General features: G+C 38.5%; 1 protein-coding gene across 4 annotated transcripts in view; it reads right to left on the bottom strand.

Annotated features, from left to right (window-relative positions):
• SLC9B2 (solute carrier family 9 member B2) overlaps positions 1 to 21,582 on the bottom strand; it is a 52,566-nt gene that overhangs the window by 24,799 nt on the left and 6,185 nt on the right. For 2 of the 4 annotated variants that reach the window (XM_037031961.1, XM_037031960.1), the window contains exons 2-6: positions 11,813 to 11,959; positions 10,962 to 11,142; positions 5,718 to 5,888; positions 1,969 to 2,111; positions 1,005 to 1,132 (exon numbers count right to left, since the gene is read on the bottom strand). In XM_037031961.1, the coding sequence (XP_036887856.1) occupies positions 1,005 to 1,132; positions 1,969 to 2,111; positions 5,718 to 5,888; positions 10,962 to 11,142; positions 11,813 to 11,899 (710 nt within the window). In that variant the 5' untranslated portion in view covers positions 11,900 to 11,959. Of the gene's footprint in view, positions 1 to 1,004; positions 1,133 to 1,968; positions 2,112 to 5,717; positions 5,889 to 10,950; positions 11,151 to 11,812; positions 11,960 to 21,582 lie in introns of those variants that run through there. The other 2 variants (XM_037031962.1, XM_037031963.1) reach the window with 2 other exon arrangements.

Here is a 21,582-nt window from a genome sequence, read left to right as displayed (position 1 = left end):
TGGAACATTTAAAAAAGAAAAACCAAACTGTGGCCATGAACAACTTGCACTGCAAGCACTTTGGTTGCTTTTATATATATATTTATTTCTGGGCGGTTTAGAACAGGGGTCCTGACTCATGGGACAAGGACAGGTACTGGTCCTTGGCCTGTTAGGAATTGCACTGCACAGCAGGACATGAATGGCAGGCAAGTGGGCCTCCCCCCATCTGTGGAAAAATTCTCTTTCATGAAACTGGTCTCTTGTGCCAAAAAGGTTGGGGACTGCTGGTCTGGAAGACCTATGGGGTTAGGCCCCAGGCATCTGCCTTAAAAAAAAACCCAAAACATTCATGGCATAAGTTTTAAAAAACACAGCTATGGATTTTTGGATTGGGATTCTTCTCTCCGGGCTTGGTATGTAAAATGAGGCAACAGATCAGAAGGGGTGGGCCATACTGATGGTGACAGTGATACAAAGAATAGAAGCAGTAGTCACAGCAGAAGCTGTGACTTACCACATGCCAAATGCCACTTTAAGCACTTCATATGTATTAAATAATTTAATCCTCATAACAACCCCATGAGGCAGCTACAATCATCCTGTTTGTTTTGCAGATGAGGACACCGAGGCACAGAGAGATTGCATAACTTGCCAGAGACCACATCCTGGAGAGTCCCAAGCTGGGACTTGAGACCAGGCAGTACAGCTCCAGAGTCTTAACCATGAGAATCGACAACTAACTTCTGGCCTACTTATTAGCACTAAATTTCTAGTAAGCACTTTATATTTATTTTCCTCTCTCAGTCCTTAGCCATTTGAAAAAAGAACCGACAGGGGAAGGAAGAGACAGCAGGATCACTGAATCGTATGGTAGAATATTAACAGTCATCATATTACGCTGGAATATCCACGTTGTATTTCGGATGTCCTTAAGAAAGCACTATTAAGCATTCTCTTGTGCAGAATCAGAGAAAGTCCTACATGGCCCTGCATATTTTCACACGACAAGGCAAAGTCATTACCCCAGCATGAATGCCCACTGCCACGGTAAACCCATTAGGAAGTGGGCAAGAAGGGCGGACGTGCATGCTTCCACAAGACAAGGGCCCATGGATAATCGTACACAGACACCCTTCAACTTCTTCAGGGCCTGAAATAGAAGAACAGACATATTAAACTAAGCCTCTGAAGACCCACAGAGAAAATGACATGAAATGCTTTTTCTTCAGTATTCAGGTCATGTCCGGATCATCATGAAGTTTGCAGGTAAGGAATCTTGCTTCGCAAACATTTCAGAGTTCTAACTGTTTTGGAGATAACTTATTTAGGCCTCATAACAACCCTGTAATGTAGGTAATATTATTACCACCATTTTTAGATGTCCTCCTCTGAAAAGGTACAAGTTAGAGTCATTTGCCCAAGATCATGAAACTGGTGAGTGGTGGAGCTAGGTTAGAACCCAGGCAGGTTTAGTCTTCTCAGTGTTAGCTTTATGTATAATTTGTGGCCTCAGCATGAACCCAGGTTAATGACCTCCATCCCCCAAAATATTCACTCCCATATCCCAAAACACACATAACTAAAATCATTTTAGAAAATGATACAGAATGAGGCTCATTCTATATTCTAGGCAGCTTCCTAAGCCAGTACAGTTAGGCCCGAACCCCTGTTTTGGGCTTTGTGCTTCAAATAGAGGATGGCTCTCTCATGATCATTATTTACAACTATGGCCTATATCACTGACAGAGAAAGGTGGGGGAGCTTTATTCTTAGTGCTGTCCCCAAACAGACAGTAACTGTACTTTCCTCCTTAAAAAAACAGGGAACATCTCCTGGGGATAGTCCTACCTGAATTAAATCCCCTTGCCTTCTTGAGAATGCCATGCAAAGTGTCCACACCCATTTTCTAAAGCTGCGACGCTACTACTCGCTGCATTGGAGGAACAACATTCATGGTCGATAGTTAGAATGTCCCAACTTCAGTACCTTTGAATCCAGCCCGAGGCCAGCACGAACCAGTATCACAGACAGGGCTAGGCTGCGCAAAGCAGAGGACCACCTGTGCTTGATCTGCACGTTCTCACTGACCACGGGGATATTTCTGATGAGAAACCCAGCAAGCAGCATGCCTGCAGTGGAGAAGCCAAACAACTCTTTGGTTTTCCAATGCAAAAAATACTTTTCAGCTCTTTAGATGTGACCAAGATTACTCTATAATCCCAGAAACTATTTTGTTTATGCTTAGTCCTTAGATAAAACTACATTAAACTTTAATTAAAAAATTAATATGGTAAAGAAGCTAACAAAAGGCTCTCATATGCAGATAAAAATGACAGACTAAAATAGTCATTAGAGTAAATGAAACTGAGAGAGAGAAATAGGACACAATATTGGAAGGTGTGATCAAATTCTAAATACAAAATGTTTTAATAAAATGTCTAATTCAGTCATCTGTTTGTGTGCAAGCAGCAAACAGCTCCTGAAATTACTTGCCATGTCAGATTACCTGAAATATCAACAAATACCTATATGAGGCTCTATTTTACATTCAAACCAGATAATTTAATTAAAAAAAAAACCTGCTTTACAAAGGCTTAGAAGTGCCTCCTTTCATTCAACAATTCAACACATACCAATCAATGCCTTCAGTATTTGAGACACTGGGGTAGGTATTTGAGACAATAATGGACAAAGACTTGGCATTGCACCTCAATAAGCTTTCAGACTGTAGGGGAGCAAGACAGATGGACAGACACAATGATATAGAGCCATAAGCATAAGCTGAGACAGGAGGATGAGTCACAGGAGTCCAAAGGAAAGGAAGGGGGAAGGAGACAGGGTTGGGGGAATTGAGAAGTTTACAGAAGACACAGAACTTTCTTCCAAGGTATGATGAGAACATGTGACATAATCTGGAATTTGGAAGTAGTTGAGTGTGACTGAGGAAGCTGGTGGTCGTGAGAGAATTCTGCCCTTGCTGGTATCACACATTCATACCAACAGGACTGATCCACCAGGAACTGTGAGGCTCCTGCCCTCCTCACTATGTCCTTATACGCACCACACATTAAAGGACTAAATGCATTTACTAAAGTTGAGGTGCTTTGTGTGTGTAAGCTATGAGAACAGAGACCAATTACAAGCACAGCTTTTTCTGACTTGCTCCAGATACCTCCAGGCAAGAAAGCCAAATTCACCTCCAGGCATCTCTCATCACTGCCTTTTAATCTAGAAGAAGGTCTCAAAGTCCTGAATTCTGTAGTCACGGTCTTTCTAGAATTTTTGAAAGTATGAACTAGGCTGTAATATATCTTTTAAAAAGATTAGTGATAAGAACAATATATACTCATGGTAAAATTAACACATTACAGGCAGAAGTAAAGTAACAAGCATATATCCAACCCCACTGTAACTTTCCGCCTTCATTCCCCAAAAGTTTCCACTGTGAAGTGTTTTCTGCACTTTTCCAGGATGTTTCTTTGCCTACTTAAGCACACCATATGTGCATATGTTTGCATGCATGTGCACTTGGACTCAAACGGGAGCACACTTTTACACCATTGTACAATTTAGGGTTTTGTCCACTTAGCCACATATTCTGAACATATTCCCAATGATGCACATCTATATTTGCCTTATTCTTTTTAATAGTCATAATAGTACTTCATTGTTTGAAAATATAATTTCGGGGCCAATTCATGGGCAAGTTCATACATGAGGTACTTATTAAGTGCCTACTGCATGCCAGCCTTATGGTACTCTTATGGTTTCCTGGTAACACAGAGGTGAGCTGGACTAACATGGTCCCTGTTTGTATGGAGCTTATGTATTTGCAGGTTTGTGCAAGTATATCCACAGGATAATTTATAGCAGTGGAAATGTTAGGCTCTAGGGTCCAGGTATGCATATCATTTTTATAGATATTGATGAATTACCAGCCAAAAATGCTCCACTAATCTTACATTTTGTTAATATGTCAAGAGTTTCTTACTGAAACTTAAAGTGTGGATCTAAACCAGCCATAGATTGATTATAGCACATAACTACCTGAAATCCAAAGGAGTGATACTCTTACAAGAACTCAAAAATATGTCAAGAGTTTCTTTAGGAGTTTTAGAGGAGGTAAGGGGGCACTTTTCATTCTGCAGATGAATGTGAAACCGAATTTCCCTGGGCCCGTGTTTCCTTCACCAGTGATCCGGATTGGTGTGGCCACTGATTGCGACTCAGCAGGCGTCCCCTTCCTGCCTCTAGGCCCACAGGAGCCTCTCCTTGGCTGTGGAGGAAAGAACACCTTCTTCAAAAAGGTGTATTCTTTTTTTAAAAAAATTGTATTATGAAATTTTAAAAAATATTTAAAAACCATCAACAAAAGTGCAATTTATTTCAAATACTGCCAAGTTATTTTTGAAGCAAGTCCTTAATGAAAAAGTTTAGCAAAGTAGTCACTCACTTCACTGACAAGTGAGTATTAGTATCACCATAAATGTTGGTGTTTATTTTTGTTTATGTTAATGTTAATGAATAATGAAATTCATAATGAATGAACATGCTATGTTAATGTAAATGAAAATATGTACAGGAACTTCACTTGTTTGTCAAAGATGTGAGAAACTTACAGTATATCAAGTCCTGATTTGTAGTATTTGCTGATTTTTGTATTATAAATACTTCCACCCTGGCCCATGTTAAACTGTGAACTTGATGTCACTCAATGTGGGGCTGGAAGGAGAAGGGCACTGCCACATCATGATATGGTATTTCCACAATCTCAAGAACAGAGATAAGGGGAAATGTCTTAAAATCCTTAGGATCAGTTTTAAGTATTTATTGCTCACATTTTTAATGCAAGTTACTCAACTCTTAAGTGTAGTATACGAGGTCTGTCCAGAAGGTATCCAGCCATGTAATATGAAAAATAGAGATATTTATTGAAGAATATGTAAGATACAAGAAACACTGTACATTGGACAATGATGCCTCAGTCCCCTTCAAAGAAGGTACACCTTGGGACCTCACACAGTTCTCCCAATTGCCATCAGCTAACCCAAATTATTTTCTTGAGTCTCATCGATTGCTTTTCAAAAGCCATTTTAGTTTTGGGAAAAGCCAGAAGTGGCAGGGCACCAAATCTGGGCTGTAGTGGGGTTGAGTCACCTGGGTGATTTGATGTTGCACCAAAAAATTCTGCATGAGACGTGATGCATGAGTGGGTGTGCTGTCTTGATGAAGCTGTCAATCACCAGTTGCCCATAGCTGCATCCTGCTGAATCATCCCAATAGTTTCCACATGGGAATGTTCAAGCTTAATGCAAAATTTGATACAGATTTGTTCCTCTACTCAGTCATTTTGAATGTGATGGCCACACCGTACACATGCTCACTCAATGGTGTCTAACACCCCTAACTGACTAGTACAGTGAAGTCATCATTGTTCATGCATGCGCCTTTCAATCCACTCTCCTTGGCTTTCAGGTTACATCCATGTCACGCAGACTGTTCTTATATTAATAATGGCTGGACTTTTTCTGGACAGACCTCATACATAACTTAATTTTTTGAAATCACCATTTTTCACAACTGGCTCACAAAAGTCCTCAAACTTAAACTATTAGTTTTTAGCTCCAGCATAGAAAATCCAGAAATAGTTTATTCCTTTATTTCCCAAGGTTTCCAAACTACTATCCTTGAAACGTAACTCACTCTGAAGAAGACAGGATATGTTCAGCACTTACCAAGAAGAGGAGGCAGTGGAGGCAATGTAGGCAGCTTCACGAGCCCCATAAGTTTACCCCCAATGACGGCACATATGAAAAGGATTATAATTCCAAACAGGTTTCCTCCAGGAAGACATTCGCTGCCAGTAATCGACCACACTACAGCCCACAGAAGAACAATCATGGTAACTGAAACAAACCAGAAAAACTAGTTTCTATTAGTAAGCTGCTACATGCAGATTTTAATATAATATAAACATTTTTAAGTAAACAATATATGCAAATACTTCTAACCACGTGTAAGTTTGAAGACCATCAGTAATATGAACAACCAGGTAATTACCAACATCTTAGGGAGTAAAATGTCACCAGTGGCTTTAAATCCACTTATGTGACCCCATCCCAATTTCCTTTCACACTGCTGAAAGGAGCTATCCTGATTTTTTTTAACATTTCCTTACTTTTCTTTAAAATTTTACAATAACTATCTCACAAGTTAATATTAAAAAGAGAAACAACCACTACCTTTACCTTCTTCACAGGAACATGAAAACACTTGAAAAATTACATTCCAGTATTTAGTTCTGCCTTGAATCAAACAGTATTATTGTTTCTTTCCTACAGTCAATATTTGTTCAGAATTACCAACATGCTTACCTACTTTTTAATCATTATTCATTATGGCATCTCACACCTCTCACCTGAGACAACTATCTTGTTGCCTAAAGTATTCCCTTCAGTAGAGGCATTTGTCAAAATGTTTCTGTACTTGAAAACCTTGTGTTCTACAAAATTGTACACTGAAAATAGAAAGGCTCGTGGGAAAAAGAGAGTGCTTGATTTTGAGAGAGAGCAAAACATCAATTTGTTGTTCTACTTATTTATGTATTCATTGCTTTATTCTTGTAGGTACCCTGACTGGGGATCAAACCCATAACCTTGCCATATCAGGATGATGTGTTAACCAACTGAGCTACCTGGCCAGGGCCTCAATTCAATTTGCATTCACTTTTATTGCTTGATGATGCAAAGTATTAATGTGCCAGGAAACATTATGTACAAAAATGCAAATTGCGTATTACACTGACACAATTTCCTACTTACCACTGCGAAGGAGTGAATTCACGACACAGAAACACCCTGCAGCCAAGGATGCCGTATTTCTTATTAGGATCTGTTGGCAGTCAATTTTGCTTCACTTGTGTGTCATTATTTTTATTTGCATTTTTAAAAGATAGTTTTTCTGGAGGTGTACAACCTTAAGTTCAGAGTTTCTTTCTCTCAGTCCCTTGGAAATATCATTCCTTGGTTTTTCAGGCTTTCACTGGTGCTAATTTTCATTTTAAGTTGAATTTTAGCTCTTTTAGGGAACTTTTCTTTGGCTGTTTTTACGTATGTTATGTTTAGGTATGACTTCCTTTGGCTTCCTTAGTTTTTGTTTTTCACTAATTCTTGAAAATTCCCAGTCTTTATTTCTTTAAATAGTTCCTCTTCACCGTTCTTCCTGTTCTCTTTTCCTGGAACTGTGAGTAGATAGTCATGCTCTTTCCTCCATGTTGCTAACCCTGATTTCCATATTATCCATTTTTTCCTGTGTGTACTACATTCTGGATAATCTCTTCAGACCTATTTGCTAGTTTACCAATTCTCTTTTTATTATCCTGCTGCCTAATCTAGCCACTAAGTTTTCAATCCCAATTACTGTTCTATAACTTTCATTTCTAGAAATTCAATTTAGTTCTTTATTAAAAAGTCTTTGTTCATTTTAAAAGTTACTTATTTTGTACTTATATTTGCATCTCAACTTTACAGATATCAAAATATTTTATATTCTATATTTTTAGACAATGCAATTTCTTGAAATGTTTCCTCATGCACATCGTGATTTTTCTTTTGTTTGTTTTTTGCAATAGTAACCTATTTCTTAAAACTTTATCTTTTAGAATTGTTGAAGCCTTAGGCAGAATGTGAGTTTCTCCAGATAGGATCTGAATTCACTTCTACGATGTACTCAGAAGCTCATAATCCAGGACCAGTTTTAGACATATTTTCACCTTCATTTTCTTCAGTGACTCTGGAGCACAAATGAGCACAAAGTTACGCGTTTTCAGTGGAAACTACTCTCTCTGGCCAGCATCACAATTGAGACTGATAGGTTTAGTTGCAGCCCCATCTGCAGAGCAGGTTTCTGTAGAATTAACTATCACACTGGGTCCCAGCTCTGTATGGGTAAGGAAGAATGATTTCTCCCACTGTACTTCTTCCAACCCGGGCAGGCTCTGGTGTAGCCTCCTATATTTATGGTTCTCAAAATAAATCTCAGATTGACTGGTGTTTTGCAGAAGCCTCTGGGGTGAAAGTTGGATTGAGCACTTATTTATTTCTTTTACTTATACTTTGTTTTGGTGATGATGATTTCTTGTTTCCTTGATGGATAAGTGGTACATTTAAAAGGACAAAATATTTTTTTTCAGATGTTTTCATTGGTATTAGTAAAAAGATTTTTGAGTCTTGTCTACCATTTTACTAGAGATTGAATCCAATATTCCATTTTTTAAATCATAACAGAATTGTTTAGGATTTTCTAGGCTTGTGATGCCATTGTATTGAAATAACTAAGGGCTTCGGTATTTTCCAATGGCTATAGGCTGAAATTTTTACGCAGTATTGGGGGTACAACAGGAAAACAGGAATTGCCAGCTACTAAATTTTACTTTATCACAGCATAAACCCAATTTTATACTAAATTTAGCGAGGTAGAATTAGGAGTTTTCCACTCAATGGAACTTTAATGTCTCATATCAGATCTAATTACCTACTTATTGATGGAAACAAATAATTACTGTATTAATAAGTATATATTGGCTAAAAAATACATCGGTAACATAAATCATATACTGATGGAAATAAATAAACACTGTGTCAATAATTATATTTTGTCCACTTTAAGACTACTTTTTTAAACCTCTAATTTTCCTTTAATTCCCCATATCCAGAATGCAGTTACAAATACATGGCAAATGTGCATTTATAAGGTTTCCCTAAATCACATTTAATTTAGTTAATAATTTGCTTCTCATTTTTTATTTGGGAAAATTGAATATTCACATGTAATATTGATATTTACTTATTAATAAGTATAATTATATATGCTGAATGGTCACTGAGTTAAATTTCTCTGGCACTTTATGGACAGTGATTATAGAATTTAAACATATGAGTCTTGCCCTGAATGGTGTGGCTCAGTGGGTTGAGCGCTAGCTTGCAAACTGAAAGGTTGCTGGTTCAGTTGCCAGTCAGGGAACACGCCAGTGTTGTGGGCCAGGTCCCCCCAGTTGGGGGCGGGCAGGAGGCAAACTATTTATGTGTTTCTCACATATTGATGTTTCTCTCCCTCTCCTCTTCCCTCCCTTCTCCTCTCTCTAAAAGTAAATAAATAAATAAAATTGTTTAAAAAATTTAAAAACGAAAATACTAAGTCTCAAAATCACAACATTCATCATACTCTTTCCTTATGTCAATCTCCATCTGTTTTACTGTACACATTTTAACTAGAAATGTGCCACAATTTGAATGGTACAAATTTGAAAAAATAAGGACGGAAAAGCTATTAAACGATCTGTAGCCATATAAACTGGTGTATATTTTGGAACATGGTTTTTCTCTATGTATTTTAAATCAAGTTTGAGATTTTTTTCTTGTGTTACTTTAGAAACATACTTAATTTCATTGAAAACATGTCTAGGGCCTAAAGTATAATGTATTACACTTGGTGTCCTTTGTCCCAATTGAGAATGGTAAAAATGTCTTTGAGAGCTCCCAAATAAAAAACAACTATAAAGAAGTGAGTCTGATTTTTCAATAACGATAACTTCTAGATTAAATATGTCACATTCTAGAACAAGCATGTTATATAATTACTCTGGGAGGCAATATATTTATTTCAAAGATGCTGTCATTCCTCAATACAATTTTTGAAATTGTCTTTCAACCTGCCTTTACAGACAACTTGCAAACCTTCTCCTTCTTCCTGTTATACTGCACATCCTCCAATATACGTAACATGCCCACACACATTCACACTAACATGTGCACTTCCTTTCTGAACAAAAAAAAAAGCGTTACTCGATTTGAACATCCATATATTCACCAAATTGGTATCAGAATAATGTTCGGCTGCCTCAAAAAACCAAATCCATTCTTGAAAGACAAAAATATTTCAAACCTAACAATATTTAAAATCATGCTGAGATAAATTCCCAAATAAATATATTTAAGTAATAACAACTTTATTGGAAGAAGCTGAATTGCAAACCAAGATGCTTATAAAATGATGTGATTCATTTGGAAGTATAAACTGAGCGGAGTTCACTCACACATTAGTTGCACTAACTAATGGTAATGACAAATAAAAACACTTACGTAGTGCTTTTCTGTTTTGCAAGTGATTTCTGACACTTTTCTCCTTGGAGTCCTAACATAATCCTGTGAAATAACTCAGATACAGACAAGGAATAAGTCCTTGATTCTTGCTCTTTTCCTGGCAGCTGGAACGGTGACCACAGCACTCTCGGAAGCCTGCGGTCGAAGATGGTGGCGCCCTTCAGCCTGGGCCCTTAAAGGACTATGTGGAGCAGAGCAACTTACCATTGTGAATTGTTCGCCTAGTAGTTCTTATTTTACTTTTATAAAGGTTTTATTTATTTATTTTTAGAGACAGCGGAAGAAAGGCAGAGAGAGAAGAAGAGAAACATTGATGTGCAAGAGAAACATCAATCAGATGCCTCTTGCACATTCCCAACCAGGAAGCTGGCCCACAACCCTGTCATGGGCCCTGCCAGGAATCAAACAGGCGACCTTTCAGTTTGCAGGACCATGCCCAACCCACTAAGCCACACCAGCCAGAGCTCACCTAGTAGTTTTTTTTTTTTTTTAAAGATTTTATTTATTTATCTTAGAGGGGAAGGGAAGGAGAGAAGGAGAGAAATATCATTGTATGGTTGCCTCTCATGAGTCCCCTACTGGGAACTGGCCTGCAACCCAGGCATGTGCCCTGACTGGGAATCGAACCACGACCGTGTGGTTCGCAGGCCCGAGCTCAATCCACTGAGCTACACCAGCCAGGGCTCACCTAGTAGTTTTGATGTGAGAGAGAATTAAACTTCTTTTTGTTCTTGAAACTGTGTTATTTTTAAGATTTCCCATTCTATAACAACTTTGTCTTTTATACTGTTTCTGAACTCATCCTTACCATTTACATACCATTCGTTATCACTCTATCCAGTAAGCCATGTGGAGGGCACGTGAATGTTTGCTTCAGTCTTTGCAAATGATTTGATTCAGTTGGTGTTTCTTGTAGGCTTCTTTCACTGGTGTTCACAACGCTACTTCCTTCTGTTGGTTCATTTCCACGTTTACCTCTGAGGTTCGTAACTGTTTCCTCCTGTGTTTAAGGCAATTTTTAAAAAGCCCTTAAAGCTGCATATTTACTATACATGTTTTTAGTTACTGAGTTATCACATCAAAAATCAAATGTCCATTACAAAATCAAGGCTAATACTTAGCAGGGAAATGCATGGGCTTATTATTAACTAATCAGCTAATACTTGGAACAAGAACTATGTTGGGCATATTTACCACTGAGTCACTGTTTGTATCATTATAAATGCTTGAGTCATGTAAAATTTCATTATGTTTCACTATACTGGGCATGAAATTAAGTTATGTAAGATATAATTCAAGGCAATAGTTGGTGAATATATAAAAGTGGTTCAAAAAAAAGATAACTGTCTGTGGTAAAAACCAATTCACACTCATTCATCTACTTGAATTTAAGCAATAAAAGAACCTTACTAAGGGTTAGGCTGGGAACACAGTGAATTTCACAGGCTTCTCATTTGTCTGTCCTCGTATTGGGCTGGCTGCTAATGACTGTCTGGGAAAACCAGTAGTCACACCTACCCTGGACTACATGAGTTTGGGGATCAAGAATAGAGAGAATGTTAACTGAGTGATAGGGAATAAAGAGAAAACACTTGTGTCACAGATTCAGAAACATATAGTCCTTTCCTTAAGGAAACACTTGGGATGGCTTCATCCGATTACAGGCTTACCTGTGTTTCTTGAGACATAGAAGCTGTGTGATTCACCCCTGTTGGTTCCAAATCTTCATGTTCAATTGTTTTATTTTCATCCTCCATGATTTATAATTAAGATTAAGATGACAGAGGGACAACAAACAAGATCTGTTTTTCAGCAATCTGAGATTTAAACAAACAAACAGCAATTTGAGCAATTTAAACGAATGAATTATACTTTTTCCCCCTTAGACCTCTGAATGGTTAAAATATTTGAAATTAGACTATTCTTAGTTTTCAATTGCTAATCTTTTCTTTGATTACAATAACTTATCCTAATTCTTATTTACCTATCACCTCTCTTGAAAAAACCCTTGTTGACCAATATACTTCTTTTAGGGTGCAGCACTTTTAAAGATTTTAGTTACTTATTTTTAGAGAGGGGGTAGGAAGGGAGAAAGAGAGGGAAACATCTTTGTGAGAGAGAAACATCAGCCGGTTGCCTCTCATACCTGCCTTGACCAGGGGCTGAACTCTCAACCAGGCATGTGCCCTGACCGAGAATGGAATCCATGACCTTTTGCTTTATAGGACAACTCCCAACCAACTGAACCACAGCTGTCTGGGCTGACCAGTGTACATACATTTATGTGATTTCTTTCTCATCCTGTTTTTATGATTTATACTTAAAATATTCCAAGTAATACTACCAATAAATTTTCTTATCTAATGGGCCAATTTGATGAAGCAGAAAACTCTGGGTAATTTTCCAATGTTGATATGAGGAAATGAGTTACTAGAGAGAAATCTACTGATTCTATGATTTTCAGAGAAAATCTAGAGTCACTAATTCTTTCCTGGTTGTAATTTCTAAATTAAAGTGAAAAAAATACAGCAACATTGATCTGAGTAGCCAAAATGTCTTAGACATTGTAGTAAGTACTATGGCAGTCACTTGTTCATTAATGTGGGCAATTCAAAGATACCAAAACACATTCTTTGTTCCCCATAGGTTTACATTATGTCATAAAAAGTAAACTTACACAAAATAACTGAAAAACCTATAAGGCAGACTTCCATAAACACCAACTTCAGTCCCTCCACCCTAGGCTTCCTACGCTATACACATATAGGCTGCGAGCCAAGTACTCCAATTCTTAGCCATTTTGCAGCCAGAGGTGGTCATGTGCCCCAGTTCTTTGTAACGAGATATAAGTAGGAGTCCTGGAGGGGGACTTCCATTCTCAAACAATAAGGCAAGGCTCTCAAGGATCTTGCTGCTTACTCTTTGCCCTCTGATGTTTCCTTTTCTTTTCCCTAAAAATGTAGATACACTACCTGAAAGGCCAGCAGCCATTTTCAACCTTGAGATTAAAAGGTCCTACGCCAAAGATAGTAGATAAGTAAAACAGGAGGAGCTGGTTGCTTGCTGCCTCCTTGAGTTGCTACACCGGTTTCAGGCTGCCAAACTCTGAAGTAATTGTTTACACCACTGCTAGAGATCTGCTGGCTCTGGAGGCGGACAAATCTGGGCCCAAAGTTCAGCTCCATCAAACACCAAACTGCTCAGCCTCTTTGTAACTACAGTAATTCCTTATCTGTCCAGTGGAGGCTAGAGTCGTTCCAACTGGGCATATGGAAACAGTGTTGGTTATCAGCCACTCATACGCCTTCTTTTTTTAATTACCATAATTCTCTAAGAATCTTTTTGCTTTTCTTATTAAGCAGGACAGGGCCTCAGGAGTCTTGAAGAATTTACAACTTAATCGCACTGATTTTATTTATTATGCTTTTTACCTCTTCCTTTCAAGGCTAATTCCTTGATTAGAATAACTTAATAACACTCACCACTGTCATTTCTTCATCTTCCTCATTAGAACAATTACATAGAAACTCTTAGGCAGCATCACTGCAATCATCTCCTTCATGACCTTCCCAATATCACGCAACTCTGCCACTTATGAAGAATATTTTTGTTTATTTACGTATTTCCTTTAAAAATTATTGTTGTTTAAAAATTATTGTTGTTCAGTTATAGTTGTCCCACCTTTTTCCCCGTTGCTCTCCCCTTCCCTGTCCTCCCTCCCACATTCAATCCCCACCCCATTTCTGTGCACAAGAGCCGTCTATTCATATTCCTTGGCTTTCCCCCTCCCCTTCTTCCCCCCACTACCCACCCCTTCCCCTCTGATCACTGGCAGTTTGTTCTTTATCTGCACGTCTCCGGTGTGAGTAGAAGAAAGGGAACAAGATCAGAGAAGATTTAAATGACTTAGAGACTAAAAGAACCATTCAAAGGATCAATAAATCCCGAAGACTATTTTTAAATGACCAAAAAGTATAAATGATTATTTCTAGTGGACATAAACTACTGGCTAAAATGAAGCTTTTACAAATTTATTTGGTTAATATTATTGTGGTGTTTTTAATTGGATTTATTGGGGCGACATTGGTTTGCTAACCCATACGGGTTTCAAGCGTACATCTCCTGCACACTGCTCTGTCCACCCATTGCCCCAAGCAAGGTCTCTTTCTGTCCTCATTGCCACCACTTTGCCCCCCTTCAGCTATACCCTCCCCACCTTTTCCTCTGGCCACCACCACGTGGTTGTCTGTGTCTATCTGTTATGTACAGTATATATGTTTTTTGATTAATCCCTTCACCTTTCATCCAGTTCCCCAATGTCCCCCCATGCCGATAGCTGCCAGTCTGTTCTCTGTGCCCATGAGTGTGTCTCCACTATGTTTGTTTAGTTTGTTCACTAAATTCCACACATAAGTGAAATCATATGCCATTTGTCTTTCTCTGACAGGCTTATTTCACTTAGCATGATAATCTCCAGGTCCATCCACACTGTCACAAAGGGTAAGATTTCCTTTTTTATGACTATGTAGTATTCCATTGTATAAATGTACCATTGTTATTTTTTTATCCACTCATCTACTGATGGGCACTTGGGCTATTTCCAGATCTTGGCTATTGTAAATAATGCTGCAGTGAAATAGGGGTGCTTATATTCTTTTGGATTCGTGCTTAAGGTTTCTTAGGACATATTCCCAGAAGTGAAATCACTAGGTCCTAAGGCAGTTCCATTTTTAACCTTTGGAGGAATCTCCATACTGCTTTCCACAGTGGCTGCCCCAGTCTGCATTCCCACAAACAGTGCACTAGGGTTCCCTTTTCTTCACATCCTTGCCAACACTTGTTGTTTGTTGATTTATTAATGATGGGCATTCTGACAGGTGTGAGGTGGTAACTCGAGGTTTTAATTTGCATCTCTCTGATGATGAGTGAGGTCGATAATTTTTCCTATGTTTATTGGCCATCTGTACATCCTCTTTGGAGAAGTGTCTATTTAGGTCCTTTGCTTATTTTAAAATTTTGTTGTCTTCCTGGTGTTGAGTTGTATGAGTTCTTTATATATTTTGGAAATTAATGTTTTATCAGATGTGTCACTGGCAAATATGTTCTCCCATTCAGTGGATTCTCTTTTCATTTGTTGGTGATTTTCTTTGCTGTGTAAAGCTTTTTCATTTGATTTACATTGTGGTTCTTTTTAACATAAACAATCAAAACTTGGAATGTTGCACAGTATATGTTACCCGTAGGTGTTTATACAGCTTTGTATTCCAAAAATTTTTTTCCTATTTCTCTATAGTCTCCACTATGGAAGCCAAAGTACTTACTAGAGCTCAGAGAGGTATTGCAGAGAGAAAGCTAAAATAAGGTACTAGGATTTTAATAAGCCCAGGAAAACAACTTACAACTAACTTGTTAACTCTGTTTATTTTCTGTTATGTTTTCACTTCAAAAAGAACACACACCACCATTCTCCCTTCAGAAAACCACTTAAATTTAGTGGTATCACAAAATGTAACCTTTACTTGAAGCAACCATGTTCACAGTATTTACTATTCATAGTCACTGGGTCTTGATATTACAATAGTATATCCTGCACCAAAGAGGCACTCTTGGCAAAGAGAGAAAGAGAGAGAGAGAGAGAGTGAGAGAGAGAGGGAAAAATATATAAAAATGACCTTTGAAGCATTCTAAGAAATGTCATGAAATTCATTAAAAAGTAAAAAGTTTATACTCCTTAGTCATAGGGAAACACTTGAGGTCTCACCTCAAAGCCCATTAACTCTTACAGCGACAGCATGGATGGACCTGGAGAGCATTATGCTAAGTGAAATAAGACAGGCAGTGGAAGACAAATACGATATGATCTCCATAAGTGGAACCTAATGAACAAAACAAACAAGCAAAACAGAAACAGAGACATGGAAATACGGAGCAAACTGACAGTGACCAGAGGGAAGTGGGTAGAGGGATAATGGGGGAAATAACTGGAAGGGTCCAGCCAAAGAACATGTGGAAAGGACCCGTGGACAAGAACAAGAGGGTGGGGACTGCCTGTGGGAGTGCAGGATGGGTGGGGCAGGGGAGACCAACAGGGGGAAAAATTGGGACAGCTATAACCGAACAACAATTAAAAAAAAAAAGAAAACAATTCTGTTGACTCTGCCCATCTGGTTCCCAACCTCTGGAAAATAAGATGTCATAAATCAAAACATACAAAGAGACTGTGATAGAAACAAACTGAGAGCAACATGAGTGGGCACTGACAGTGAGACACAGAAAAGATAGCAGTCTCAGGCTACAAAATTTGGGGATACATATCTTTCTCCACAGGGAATACTTGTAGTTTGGGAATGCCCTTTTTTGGGTAACAATACACTAATTTTGCCTTTTGGACTCTGCATGTCCCTGATTCCCTATTGATGTGGTTCACATGAGACTGTCATCCTCAACGTCCCCAAACCTCATGCTCCACCAATGCCCCAGAGACGAGGACAGGCCTGGCCAGTGAGGGAGCTCCTTCCCAATCACGTGATTGTTCCAGTCGTGAGAACCAGGCCTATAACTGACCAAAGAGTCAGCTCTAAGGTATTTACTAGAACCACTGGAAGAGCTTTCTTTCTACTAGGATTGCTGAACTCCAGACTTGTTGTTAACAATCCTTGCGACACACAAGGAAAGCCCTCCAAAGAACAAAATGATGACAGAGCAAAGCAGATTCTTAATATAGAAAGGGAGAAAGAGAAAACTCCAAATTAATAACCACACTGTTGGTACACCTGGAAGCACCTCCCTTTCAGTTAGGTGAGCCAATACCTTCCCTACCAGTTTCAGTCCGGTTTCTGCCACTTGCTACCATGTGGATCCTTAGTAATAACCTTCCTACCTGAACAGGCCCTGAAGGATGCCCTGCATCATAACAGATGTTTACAAAGGTGACTTTACATCTTTAAGAAAATGACAAGAAAAAAATGATATGGAAGTACTTTGTTTTAAAGGGCATTAAAATATAAAGTATAGTTTAGAGGTTATCTTTAAAGAGAACGTTAAGATGAAAAGAATTTGGTATTCGGTATTTTGGCTCCAGAGTGACATCTACTCACAGACCCTTGACCAAGCGAGTCTCCAAGTCAAACTGCAGAAGGTCTGGGAAACATAGGAGACCACACACAATGTTTCATAGCATTACTTTCTTTGCTACGCTAGCACATTACAGGTTGTCAGTAAACATTTTTATTGAATATATGAATGAATAAGTAAATGATTGCTCACGCAAACTCTAAAAACTCTACAATGACTCTTGGTCTATTTCTAGCCCCACCTCACCGTAAGTGGAAGGAAAGTCTGGTTCCATCAGATTCTTTCTCTAAGCCCCAAGTCATTTGCTTAAGCTTCCACTCGATGCTCATAATGCTCACGTCACACGTGAGGAACTGACTCTACCAGAGTTCTTGGTATTTACTTGAGAGTTTCTTTAATGGGCTGGGTTACTTTGCTCAAAATTTCTGGTGAGTAATGTCCTGAAACAAACAAACAAAATCTCAGGTCCAGAATTTGCCAAGGACTTTCAGGACATGAAAAAAGCAAAGGGCTGAGAAAGTCATTTTCTCCAAGAAAATTCTTCATTATGAAAACTAGCAACAATTATATTTAAAGGCATAAGAGACAAGCAAAAACAGAGAGCAAACCTATTAAGGTTGGTTCTCACAATGCACAGGCTAAAGTCCCAAAGAGGTCACTTAAGGATTGAAGCACTGGACAGTTTTTCTAATAAGTGTACACACATGAAACTACTCTTCTCTGCTTGAGTTTACTAAGTTGCTATTTCTGGAAAAATGGTTTTCATCGCCTCTGAGTCCTTTAAGAAAATGGTTGCCATTAATCCTCACCTGAGGGTATGTTTACTGATTTCAAAGACAGAAGGAGGGAGAGAGAGAGTGAGAGGTAAACATAGACTGGTTGCTTCCTGTAGGTACCCAGACAGGGGATTGGATCTGCAGCTTAGCTATGTGTTGTGACTGGTAATCAAACCTGAAACCTTTTGGTGTATGTTCCAACTAACTGAACCACCTGGCCAGGGCCATCACCTCTGATCCTTAATTTTCAAATTTGTTTCCCTAAGATAGCCAATTAATTAGCTGTGCCAACTTGTTGAAGAATGGGTTGAAGGACAGGGAGAGAGAAAATAGAAAACTGTGAAACACATTGAAAGAAATAGTCCAAATTCCTGTTCTAGACCTATGTGGCTGCTTACCTTACCTGTAGCACTTCAGAGAGAGCTGACCCCCAGAGCAGAGAAAGAACCCATACAACCTGGTCGACAGTCACCAGACTGAAGAGGCTCACCTGCTGGCTGATCTTCACCTAACAAGATAATATCTCATTTAAAAAATTGGTATTCAATAAAAAGGTGTCAGCTATCCAGAAAATGAATTTCAGTGAAATGCTTTGTTTTTCAACAATGTTAATTTAGAAATACTGTAGTTTATGAACCTTAGTTATTTTTCCCATGTTGTTTAAGGAAGTTTTTTAAAATCCTTGCTCCCAGAGATGGTTCAAGAGAACTCTTAAGAATTGATTTGACTTAAAAGTTCTCACCATGAGAAAATATATTTCAACTATGTGAGATGATAAATGTTTACTAAACTTATTGTGCTAATTATTTAACAGTATATACATGTATCAAATTATTACATATACACCTTAAACAAATAAAATGTTATACGTCAATTATATCTCAGTAAAACCATGGAGGGAGAGTCAATCTGAGATGTGGGTGTCTGGGATGGAAAAGTTAAAAAATGAGAAATATGGAAAAAATAGATGGTTCCAAATACCTAAGAAACACCGTTTAATGGAATAATAAAAGTTGAAAAGGTCCTATAGGGCCAAGTGGCACAACTTCCTGGTCACCCTACCTTGGCATTATAGGTGTGCCCGCCCCCGCCCCCTTCCCCCCTGTGAGACCTGTGTGTACCCTCTTCCGATAGTTGAGCCTTTTTGGTTTTCCTCTTTTTTAAAATTATACTTTATTGATGATGCTATTACATTGTCCCAATTTTCCCCTCTCTGCCCACCTCGACCCACACCCCACCCCCTTGGGCAGTCCCCACACTGCTCTAACAAAGCGACATGTGCAGATGCCAAGAACCACTCGTGCTTCCTTTCAGCATCCCCAGTAAATGGAATTTCCACACACTTAGCAACCGTGTTGGCTTAATGTGAGCTTTATTTGCCAGTATTAGGGACACATGCCACCGAAGCCATAGAGCTGTGGACCTCCAAGGAACGGTCTCCTTAGCCTTTTCTCCAAATTGAAAACTACAGATCAAGAACATGAGCAGTGTCTATGTCTATGTCTATGTGTGTGTATGTACATATGTATGTGCATAGAAAAAAAGTCTGTTAACAGTAGTTGCCTTTGGGGAGGGAAATGGGATTGGCATGGTTTTTATTCTCTATATTCTCATTTTTATTCTCTATATTTCTGTATTAGGATTTATATGATAAGATTTTCTTATGTATTAAATAATTTAAAATATATTACAAAGAATTATGCAATTCTTAAAGTTTTAGAGAAAACAAAATGATACCGCTCTCTTTGGCAATAGTGTTTTTCACAGGAGACTGGGTGCATTCAGGGTGGTATGGCCATAGACAGCAATGGTACTTTTCGTAGACAGAATCTGGCAATTGGATTTTAGGTAAGTTAATCCCACTAGACACAATTTAAGGTTATTTTTTGTTTTTTGTGGTTTTCAAAGAAGATGGGGGATTGACTATAGAATGACTATAGAATTCTATTACTATAGAATCTTCTATAGTAATAGTTTTCAAATATTTTGGAGGCAAAAATCTTTTATCGAATAAAACCTTGCCCTGAAATCCAACACATGGGACAGATAAAGGTGGAACTCGGGAGCCCTGACTACTCACCCCTGTTTCTCCCAGCAAGTGAAGCGTGCTTGGGGGACCGCTTCTGTAAGTAGGCGTTCATATACAGAGTGATATGAGCCTTCTCGGTTTCAGGTTATTGTAGTAATCTAAATGTTTAAAAGCGCTTTCTATGATGTTTCATAGGAAATAAAAGAACTACCAATTTGCAAATGTCCATAGGCTTTTGGTCAAGTAAAGTACGCTTACTGCTCTCAATGGAGTNGTAGTTGCCTTTGGGGAGGGAAATGGGATTGGCATGGTTTTTATTCTCTATATTCTCATTTTTATTCTCTATATTTCTGTATTAGGATTTATATGATAAGATTTTCTTATGTATTAAATAATTTAAAATATATTACAAAGAATTATGCAATTCTTAAAGTTTTAGAGAAAACAAAATGATACCGCTCTCTTTGGCAATAGTGTTTTTCACAGGAGACTGGGTGCATTCAGGGTGGTATGGCCATAGACAGCAATGGTACTTTTCGTAGACAGAATCTGGCAATTGGATTTTAGGTAAGTTAATCCCACTAGACACAATTTAAGGTTATTTTTTGTTTTTTGTGGTTTTCAAAGAAGATGGGGAATGACCTAGAATCTTCTATAGCAATAGTTTTCAAATATTTTGGAGGCAAAAATCTTTTATCGAATAAAACCTTGCCCTGAAATCCAACACATGGGACAGATAAAGGTGGAACAGATAAAGGTGGAACAGACAGATAAAGGTGGAACACATGGGACAGATAAAGGCAAAAATCTTTTATCGAATAAAACCTTGCCCTGAAATCCAACACATGGGACAGATAAAGGTGGAGCCCTGACTACTCACCCCTGTTTCTCCCAGCAAGTGAAGCGTGCTTGGGGGACCGCTTCTGTAAGTAGGTGTTCATATACAGAGTGATATGAGCCTTCTCGGTTTCAGGTTATTTTAGTAATCTAAATGTTTAAAAGCGCTTTCTATGATGTTTCATAGGAAATAAAAGAACTATCAATTTGCAAATGTCCATAGGCTTTTGGTCAAGTAAAGTACGCTTACTGCTCTCAACGGAGTTCCTGCTAAAAGGTCATCATGTGGATGAAGACTAGTTATTTCTGTTATTTTCTGCCTGTCACATGGACGGGCTGACATTTAACGGGGAGGTCTTATTGAGAATTCCCACGGATTGGTGGAGTACGCTATGGGCTGGATTCATGCACTGCAGGGGGCATCCCCACAACTGTTTATTAAGTGCTCTGTAATGATTATAATAACAGAATCTCCTACCTTTGGTGTTCAACCAGTCATGCACTGAAAGTGTAGGTTCTTGGTCTCATACAGTATTTCTATGCAGAACACACAGAAACCTTCCAGGTTCTGGACCCTGCTGATGAACTCTGATCTAACGTTCATTTCCCAAGTGGAACCCTGAGCGGCGTGGCTCAGTTAGTTGAATGTCATATCTCCCCAGCAGTGAGGAATTCAGATCAAGCAAAGAGTAGGGCTTAAAAGTCCTCTGACAATGAAATTACT

This window comes from Sturnira hondurensis, unplaced genomic scaffold (assembly GCF_014824575.4).
Source record: "Sturnira hondurensis isolate 20B ecotype Veracruz unplaced genomic scaffold, ASM1482457v3 Scaffold0021214, whole genome shotgun sequence".
NCBI lineage: Eukaryota > Metazoa > Chordata > Mammalia > Chiroptera > Phyllostomidae > Sturnira > Sturnira hondurensis.
Note: the sequence above shows the minus strand (reverse complement) of the source record. Positions and strands in the feature narration are given on the sequence as shown.